Genomic DNA, 10,327 nt, shown 5'->3' with positions numbered 1-10,327 from the left:
CTATATATCTCAACGTGTTTGGCGATACATTGGATACAGCTTATGCAGATGGTATTGGTATATCACAAGCTGGTAAGCTAAAAGACATTGAAATAGACACAAAGATGGAAATGTTTTTTGTTTGGAAAAAATCTGTCGAAACAAGGATATGTTTTGCAAAAAATCCAACACATCCATATTTTGAGAGGACAGCTGTTCATCAATTATGACTCTGAGGTTCCTTGCTTTTCACATAATTTGAAAAAAAAGCACTCTTTGGAAGGATTGGAACCAACATTAAAGGAGTTTCTAATAAAGCTATTATTAAAACGATTATCAAACAGGGAAAGACCATTTACAATAAAATTTGAATTGTGTTATGTTGTATCATAAATGTCTACCTCTGAGTGTTTGGTTAAGGTTATTATGCCACTGGGAATGGCCTTTATTACTTTATAACTCTTTTCCTTTAAAAAACATATGTTGAAATACAATTTTGGTAAGTGTACAGTTTCCCATTGTTGTCAATGATTTGTGATTATTTCAAATATAACACCTGCTGGGAGAGAAATTATGTTTGTACAAAAATGTCCAAAACAGTAGCCTAATGCTTGCTTGTGATAATTAGCAAAATAGGACTGTAAGTATGCAAAACCTTTTGAAAGAATAGTCAGAACAACATAAAATATATAGCACTATTATTGCATTTATTAGGATATACGAATAGAAAGAAGAATTTTGGAATTATTATTATTACTATTTTGTCATCTTTTACTTCAATGTCTATAAATTCCAACACTCCAGTTCAGTTGGTGGCGGTAACGCACCAGAAGTTGGATTACCAACCGCCATTAAACCATGTTAGGAGAAGAAGAGTGAAGGTGACAGTCATGGCGGCTGCTGTGGTTCGTGGGATCGGTTCAAATTTGTCGAAAAATCTGCGCGAGATCCGCTTGCATTTATGCCAGACATCTGCTGCTAGTCAGGGAGCCAGGTGTGTATCTGTGATGTTTTGGTTTCATCTTCTTTGGATGAATTGTTGTCTTTAAAGCAAACGAATGCATCTTCACTTAATATTCGCTTATATGCCTCTCGTCTTTCGTGCTGCGTCCCAATTCGCATACTATCCGTCCTAAATAGTAAATTGTGTTCGAAAATAGAATTGTTTTCCGCTTCTCAAAATAAGTTCATGTCTGTACTTGTGTTCTTGTGTCATTGTGAAACGTCATCAGTAGCAGCTCAATTCCGATTCAAAGTTTACAACCAGATTAAAAAATATGAGACAAGTAACAATACGATCGACAACAACAACATGGCATAAAAAGATAATAAAAAACTATGTACACAGGGGTTTTCAAATTAACAAATAACACTTTGTGTACATAGAAACAAAATTAAAATGCAAGACTTCACAATAGTCCACCATTCTTTTAGCTTTGGAGTTCATTACACCCTCCAATGTTCGAAAGGTTTGTCATTCAAAAACAACATTACTATTTTAACTGCCAGTGTGACCAGTTTTTCTTAATGGTCACACCGGTGCGACTGCCATACGGATCTATATATAATTTTTGCGCATTATAAATTTAACGGCATAAATCTTATATTGTGCAAGCGGCGCATTCAGTCACTCATTTTCGTATCTCATCCTTCAACCATTCACTTATCTATAAGTGCCCCCCGCCCCAAAGTGCCGTGTGGGAGCATTTAAGCAAAGTGGTTTACGAGGATGAATCAAGTGCTGGGTATGTAATTTGCAATGACTGTGAGGCACTGTATGTATATGAAAGGCACAAAAGTATATGAAAGCCACTGTTTGGAAAGTTGCAGTATAATATTTCAAATGATTTGAACAGACAGGGTTACCGTTATCCAGTAATTCGTGACAGAAATGGCAGATTTTCAAAGTCTGAAGGGAGAAAAACTGAGTAGTGAACAAACGTAAACCCGGAGCATTGGGACTCTATCACTGCAGCAAGTAGGGGTAAGTAGGGCCCCTATGAAATACGTTAAATTTTTTCCCAAATTCTGTTTTTTTCTGTTTTAATATTTTCGGACTCCGTTTTAATAGCTGAATTAAGTTTTAGTAATCAAAATGCATTCATAATCCATGTTGATCATGAAACTTATACAATTATTTATTGCATTGGTATCCTTTTTAAACTGTTTCAATACAGAATTTAATCCAAAACAAAACATTGGACTTAATATAGTTAACAGTACAACTGAAAACATGGATGAAAATATAAACATGGAACTGCTTGATTGCCAGAGATATGCAGGTCATTTTCCATCTCACATAGACATATCCATTAAAACGCATGACAGCCAGCCTCTGTGTTTGGTTCAGTGAGTGTTTCATGCTTGTCTGTGAGAAGTGCCTTATATTTGCTTAAAGTCCTCTCACTGTCAACTACCCTACCCTCAACTAACAAATTCTTCTCTTCACAAACTTCACAGTAAAATCCAAAACAATTACTGTTTTGTCAAACAGAGTAATGGATCAGTGGTGAAAATAGAGATGAAAAATAAAAAGCTGTGGAACTGCTTTATGGCCAGAGCTATGCGTGTCCATACTAAGTTTTCCATCTGTCAGAGACATCTCCATTAAAATACATGATAGGCAGCCTCTTTGTGTTTAACTCTGTTAGTGCTTCACGCTTGTCTGTTAGGAGCGTTTTGAATTTGCTGAAACTTCTCTCACTGTCGACTGAACTCATTGGGAAGATGATGTAGGGCACTGCTATTTCCGCAATACTAGGAAATCTCTCACTCATACCCTTCCAGAAATCAGCAAGTTCCTCAGAGCGAGAGATGGCTTCCCTCGACACACAGTACTGATAGGCAATCTACTCTCCGGTGAGCTCTGCCGATGGATTTGGCAGGGACTTCAGCGGTGAATAGGCTTCAATATGCTTTTCCATAGCTGGAGCTTGCCTTGGATCAACCACCCTAACCAGCGTTTAGATCTCTCTAGCTGAATGTGTGTCCCAGTGGTTTGAGAACTTTGTGAAGGCCAGGTGGAAAGCATCATGGAGATGGTCAAGCACCTCTCTCCTCTCTTTAATACTCATCTGTCTGAAAAGAGCATCTGTCTTCGGACCAAACCCACAAGTTTTTGCGATTCCATTTGCAAGATAAGAACCTAGCTCCTCCATGACATTGTATGCAGACACTGCTGTGGGTCGGTGGGTTCCTTATAGGATTGAGAGATCTATGATGAGTTTGGAGCAGCCCTCAGAGACAAAACACATTTTCACAGTGAGATCCTGCACCTTCTCCTCAGTTTTCAGCAAGTTGAGAATGTTAGTGACAGCCTGGGATGATGAATTCTCTGCCAACAAAAATTCTCTATAAAGATGAACATGCCCTGCATGGTATTAAACTGCCTCAAACCAGCTGTTCCACCTTGTATTCACTGCTTCGGAGGGGACCCCTAAGCCTGCACTGTCTCCTTCATATGCAGGAAGCTCACCCATCTTCATTTTCTTGCAGGGTTCTTGAAGAAGACAGATCTCATCCAGGTCACCAGTAATGCAACCTCAGTGAAGTATTTATAATGCCGCTAGGTCTCTCCTACCAGATTGATGACGTGGCAGAGGCAGGTCACCTGCACACTGTTGGGCATAACACCTTTAAGGACTTCTTTGAATATCTTCAGGCAATATGATGCATTATCTGTGACTAGTGCCCACACATAATTGAGATCCAGATTGTTTCTGTGAAGGGTTGTGTAGTTGCAAGTCTCCATAAAAATTATATCTGTGAGAAAGTAGTGGCCTTCAACTCCTGAAATGAAATTAACTAAATTAGTTTAGTGCATTTGAATGCCAAACTTGCCTAATAAAATGATTTTGATTAATAATAAAAAAAGAAAACATTATTCTCCTACACAGGACCGTATATTCACAAGATACTGTTTATATAGGTCTATGCTACATCTAGTGGTTATACCTAGTATTACATTTTCTATTTATTTCTCCCAGCAGCAACAATCTGCCTCTATGTATTGCATTTTAAATACCAGAAGCAATGTTTAAACGCTGCAATATCGAATGTCAGTCGAGAGGTAAGCGGGTTTGACAAAGGCTGCTTTCATTTTGTGTTCACACTGCACTAAGCCGGATCAACGCGCGCAAGGCTGCTGGCCCAGACGGCATCCCTGGTCGTGTACTCAAGGCATGTGCGGAGCAGCTCGCTGGGGTCTTCATGGACATCTTCAACCTGTCCCTCGCCCAAGCAGTGGTTCCAGCATGTCTTAAATCCACCTCCTTTGTGCCCATCCCAAAACATTCGAACCCGAAATGCCTTAACGACTACCGCCCTGTAGCACTCACACCCTTTGTTATGAAGTGCTTTGAGCGGCTGGTCCTGGCACACCTTAAGGTCTCCCTACCACCCACACTGGACCCATACCAATTTGCCCATCGCAATAATAGGAGCACGGATGATGCAGTGTCCATGGCGTTGCACTCTGTGCTCACATATCTGGACAATAAGGACACTTACGCACGCATGTTGTTTGTAGACTTCAGCTCTGCTTTCAATACCGTCATCCCTTCCAAGCTAATCGTCAAACTTGGAAACCTAGGCATCAACAACCCTACCTGCAACTGGGTTATGGACTTCCTGACGAACAGGCCTCAGCTTGTAAGGTTAGGCCACATCTGCTCCACCACCACCACCCTCAACACTGGTGTACCACAGGGCTGCGTTTCACACTCGACTGCAGGCCTGTGAACGGATCTAACTCCTTCATCAAGTTTGCAGACGATACAACGGTGATTGGCCTCATCAGCAACAACGATGAGACTGCATACAGGGAGGAGGTCCGGCACCTAGCCACATGGTGCTCAGACAACAACCTGCTCCTTAACACCTCCAAGACAAAGGAGATCATCGTGGACTTCAGGAAGGCGAAAGGAGGCACACACGACCCCATCCACATTAATGGGATGGCTGTTGAACGTGTTTCCAGTTTTAAGTTCCTGGGGACTCACATTTTGGAGGACCTGTCCTGGACCACCAACACCTCATACCTGGTCAAGAAGGCTCACCAGCGTCTCTTCTTTCTGAGGACACTGAAGAAGAACCAACTGTCTTCAACTATCCTGGTGAACTTCTATCGCTGCACGATAGAGAGCATCCTGACCAACTGTGTCACAGTCTGGTACGGGATCTGTTCTGTTGCTGAGCGCAAGGCACTGCAGCGGGTGGTGAAAACAGCTCAGCGCATCACAGGGACTACACTTTCTCTCATTGAGGACATCCAGAAGAAACGCTGTCTGCGTCGAGCTCGCAGCATTCTCAAGGACTCCTCTCACCCCGCTCATAGACTGTTTACTCTCCTGCCTTCCGGTAGGCGCTTCCGGTGCCTCCGGACAAGAACCAGCAGACTAAGAAACAGCTTTTTTCCCAGAGCTGTTTCATTATTGAACTCTGCCCCTCACTGATTCCACTACCTCTCTTACCTTAAACTCCAAGCTGCTATAACATTGTTTACACTGCACTACAGGGCCGCATGCATGACTGTACTGTACACACCAGTACTTCATGTTATCTGCTCTACTGGACTGTTTACACACGCACAGCATCATTTGCACTCTATACTGCTCACTTGCACATCTGAAATATGCTTATTTGCACTAATGGACCACTTTCATAACTGCACTAACTTATCTACTGTCTGTAACTCTATTAACTGCATCTACTCATCTATTGCACTGTAACCTCAATAACTGCATTAACTAATCTACTGCACTGTAACCTAATTAACTGCATCAACTCATCTTCTGGACTGCAACCTATTATTAACTATTATACTGCACCGTAACTTTAATAACCGCATTAACTCATCCACTGCACTGTTACTTCAACAACTGCATTAACTGCCTATTGCATTGCAACTTTAACAGCTAATGTCAATAATCTTTGCACACTTAAATCACTTGCACTATTGTTTAGTCTAAATTATTATCTGCTCATATCCACCTGTACATTAATGTTCATAGTGTTAATGTTCATAGTATATAGTCATCTCTATATATTGTTCATAGTACATACCTACTGTAAAATATTTTCATAACTGTATAATATTTTATCAATATTGTATTCTGTATTTATTCTAACTGTATATCCTGCACTTGCTAACTGCACTTCTGGTTAGACCTAAACTACATTTCGTTACACTGTACTTGTATATGTGTAATGACAATAAAGTTGAATCTAATCTAAAAATTTTGGGGCAACGATCCTCCTTGCTTGCAGTGCTTTACGAGAAACAGACGCAACTTTTTCATTTTCTCGTACGGGATATCAGCCTTTGCACACACAGCAACAAAGTCTTCTACAAACTCACGTCTCGCATCCAATGATGCTACTGTACTTGCTATAGTATACTGTAAGGATAAATCTTCCCTTGTAGCTTCTCCTTGTTTCGCATGTGTGTTTTTAACTTCAGGTGGTCATCGCAGGTGGTCTTTCGTGTCAAGTCGATAATTTCGCAGAATTAATTTAGCAGAAAAGTTGCTGTCCCGATTCATAAAAATCGTTAGGGTTTTTGCATTTAGAGACAGATATTTCAGTTTTTTGGAAAACTTTGCAGTCTCAGATGGTCTCTTCGACATGATCGTCTCAACTTTGAATAAATGTTTATAAATATGGTGTAATTTTGCGCATTACTAACGTAACGTCACCACGCAAACAGGTAATATGCATTTCTGTCATTTTATTTGTCAGTTAATGAAACCATGGCAAAGAACAGGTATTTGTAAATGGGTTTTGAAAATGATTTAATACAAAATTTGCCAAATTCCGTGACAATCTGTGTTATACATTAAATTCCGTTTTTATGTCTGGATTCCGCGATTCCGTCTGTGTTTTCTGCTTCGCGGAAATCATAGGGCCAAGGTGCCTTGCTCAAGGGCAACTCAGTTGTTACCCACCGGCACTTAGGATCGAACCGGCAACCTTCCTATATTATCAAAAAACAATTTAGCTGGAAGCTGGCAGTTATTTGTTGTTTATCTTTTTTAGGGATTTTATTGAGCAGCATTATGTGCAGTTAAAGAAGGCGAATCCTGGTTTTCCAGTCCTCATTCGGGAGTGCTCTGGAGTCCAGCCCAAACTGTGGGCACGATATGGTAAGGAAAACATACCTGCAAATACATTATTAAAGTATAGACGGTTTTATCAATGCATACACCTGGCCCAAAGTTTTTTATTTATTTAATTGCATACAAATATTTTAAATAAACTGTTTGTTGAATGGTCCCCCTTCGACTGTTCACAAGCAGGTTTTAAACAGAACAGTGTTTTAAACCATTACGAGACACAATACAGTCGCCCAACTCTGATAAAACACATGATAAAAGCTTATCGAAGTCTTCAGTAATACTCGTGTTCAACTGCCCAAATCTATCGGCGAATTAAATTAAAGTATTGAGAGAGCGATTCAGAGACAGACAAAATGTAACATGCCTAGCAATCTGCACAGTTCTGTATTAAGTTGAACGTTTAATGAGAGGTGGGGCTAAACTAGGAAGGAAAATGTATCTCACGGTCCAGAGTTGAGAAACCCTGCTTTAATGTATTAATAATGTGATGTTAGCCGAACAAAAAAGGCGCCGTACATTCACGGGTATGGACAATTTAGTTAATCACGAGCAGCTACAGTGAAGCATACATGAGCAGTAGAAAAAAAGAAAAACATTCATCCTCATTGGACAAAACTGCAAGATAAACAAAATACCTTCCAGTCTTTCCCTGTTGGAAACGTATTTAATTCACTGCACCGCAGCTGGATGACTTGATTTTTTGAAGAATTTAGGAAAGCAAACAGCTCGGGGCACATTTGTCTACTATTGAAAATGTTCCTACTATGGTAGTCGTCAATGTCCGAGAAATGAAAATTCTTCCAAATATCTTTTACTGGTCAGTCAATAACAAAGTGGCCAGCGGCACCACAGTACACGCAAAGTCTATTCTGTGCCAATGGCTAAAGTGAAGTAGCAATAAAGCAAATAGAATCAAAACCGGATCATGAAAACCTTTTGACAAGATTACAATTTTTGGGTAAACTATCCATTTAACCATCACATAAACATTTATTTTCGACATTCGTGAATCGATTCAGAATGAATTGTACATATCCGCATTGCACTGTATCTAATAATCAAATATTTCACCCACCCCTACCTTAAAGACCTAAAAATTATAATAATGTTTATACTTTGTAGGTTTGATTTATTACATTCTGAATCACTGGACTAGTAAAAAGTCCTTACTGTTGAGCCCCGACATATACCAGATGTGAATAAAAATATTTTTCTCTGTCTCAGGCTTTGGTAAAGAACACACCGTTCCACTGGACAACATGAACGTCGACCAAGTTGCCAAAACTCTAGAGACATTGATGAACACCAAGCCCTGAGAGAAACTCTTAGGAAATGTAAAATGATCTTGTAAAATGAAATGTTAAATGATAATGTTATTTGTTTTCTCAGATTAAGAAATAAAAGTATATCCTCAAAGAACTGAAATTGCTCGTCAATTTTTGCTTATCTGATTTAATTGACAACTCGAGTTTGCAGTTGAGGGATTTCCAGTAATGTTGAGCACATGAAAATTTCTAGTAAGCTTTTCTAAAACATATTCAAAGAACAGAGCACAGACTACACACACAAACACAGTGATGATTTATATGATTTACAAAAACTTTCAGTGGTTTATCCACATTTTGAATTACTGTAGAAATTAGAGCCTGGGATAATGCATCGTGATTCACACTAATTATACCAGTATAGTATAGATTCTGAAACCACAAAGGCTTCGATTCTGTGTTTTATGCACAGCTTTTCCGTAAACAACGGCTCTTTGATCAGTAGGAATCAGTGTGGCTGCATTTTACCGTAATTCATTGAGAAACCGAGCATAATGATTGTACGACTAATCGTCCCAACCCTAGTAGAAATGCCTGTGACAGTAGGCAGACTTCAGTATAACTGCACCACTGTCTGTGTTGCTTGACCTCTAAAGAATTACATTTCTTGACAGAAGAATATTTACTGTAAGCTTCAGTACATTTTTATTGCTGTCCACATTTTTACTTTACTTTGCCAGGTATATTGAATAACCAACCCGGTATTACGCCAAGGCGTGTAATACACACGTTGCTCCACTAGAGAATCCTTGTCATTGTCACAGTTTGCCTACTCTAGGTGTAAAAATGACACGCTCGGTTCTTTACATTTGTAAAACTGCAATGATTTTATAAATACTTATTATATTTACTTTAATATATATTTTAGAGCACCTAGCCCCACTCCTATCCTAAACCTACCCACCCACCCCCAACCATATAAAACATGCAACAACCAAATAGAAGACAGCCATGAGTATTTATCGCAAACACTGAACAAAAACTAAAGTATGAAAGCATTACAACCAGGTTGCATCTTCTAAAGCTGTATGATATTGTTGAGGGAGCACAGTAGGTTTTAATCACCAATTATCACGCTCCAGGAATGCACACAGTCACATTTCATTAAAAAATATACACTCAAGGTTATCACATGACACGATTGGACCAGGACAAGCAATGCCATTTCAAAGTAATCTTACGTTATGACACAACCAGTCACAAAACACACAAGAGCCAAAGCCATTTTTAACTGTTGAAGGTGACATAACAATTAAGTTCTGTGTGTAGCCGGTCCTGATCAAAGTTCTATAGTAGATGGACAAGAGAATTGCTTTTGAGTCTGTTCTTCAGCCCTGGAACTCTTTAATAAACAGGAACTAAAGCCCTATCTGCCTGTTATGTGTTGTGTTTTATATTGTATATATATATATATATATATATATATATATATATATATATATATATATATATATATATAAACTATACAAACCACTGTTCAAACCTGTATGACTTTTTTCCACACAACACAAATGATGATATTTAGAAAAATGTTGTTAGTCTGCACACATTCACTTTCATTGGTCTTGTTTTCATATAATACATGTGAATGTATCTTATGGACTTTTCCATCTACACATCCTTGGGTCCCATCATACGGGCATATCTCATTTCACCCAGACGCCTACCACTGTAGCAGCTCGCATAACAGCCTGCCTAGATGACATCTCAGCTTGGATGAAAGCGCATCACCTCCAGCTGAACCTGGCCAAGACAGAACTACTCGTGTTTCTGTAACACCCCACGGTGCAACACGATCTCACCATCCAACTTGGCAATTCCACAATCACTCCCTCCGAATCATCCTGGAACCTAGGAGTCATATTTGATGAACAGCTGTCCTTCAATGATCACATTGCAAAGACAACG

At 39.4% G+C, this 10,327-nt stretch overlaps 1 protein-coding gene across 1 annotated transcript; it reads left to right on the top strand.

Annotated features, from left to right (window-relative positions):
- The first annotated feature begins 799 nt into the window (after positions 1-799).
- On the top strand, positions 800-8,516 carry ndufa2 (NADH:ubiquinone oxidoreductase subunit A2). Its single transcript, XM_079487141.1, has 3 exons — positions 800-973; positions 7,015-7,121; positions 8,319-8,516. Exons 1-3 carry the CDS (start codon positions 870-872, stop codon positions 8,408-8,410), a joined length of 303 nt encoding a protein of 100 aa, XP_079343267.1. The 5' UTR covers positions 800-869; the 3' UTR covers positions 8,411-8,516.
- The last annotated feature ends 1,811 nt before the right edge of the window (positions 8,517-10,327 follow it).

Source organism: Barbatula barbatula (assembly GCF_947034865.1).
Source record: "Barbatula barbatula genome assembly, chromosome: 22".
Taxonomy (NCBI): domain Eukaryota; kingdom Metazoa; phylum Chordata; class Actinopteri; order Cypriniformes; family Nemacheilidae; genus Barbatula; species Barbatula barbatula.
The sequence above is the reverse complement of the archived record's forward strand: the minus strand, read 5'-3'. Positions and strand labels throughout refer to the sequence as shown.

Bases quoted from the DNA above. Each gene is read 5' to 3' on its own strand.
- ndufa2 (XM_079487141.1), top strand. From the start codon at position 870: ATGGCGGCTGCTGTGGTTCGTGGGATCGGTTCAAATTTGTCGAAAAAT. The intron at 974-7,014 runs GTGTGTATCTGT...TATCTTTTTTAG, and splicing joins GCTGCTAGTCAGGGAGCCAG to GGATTTTATTGAGCAGCATT. The intron at 7,122-8,318 runs GTAAGGAAAACA...TCTCTGTCTCAG, and splicing joins CAAACTGTGGGCACGATATG to GCTTTGGTAAAGAACACACC.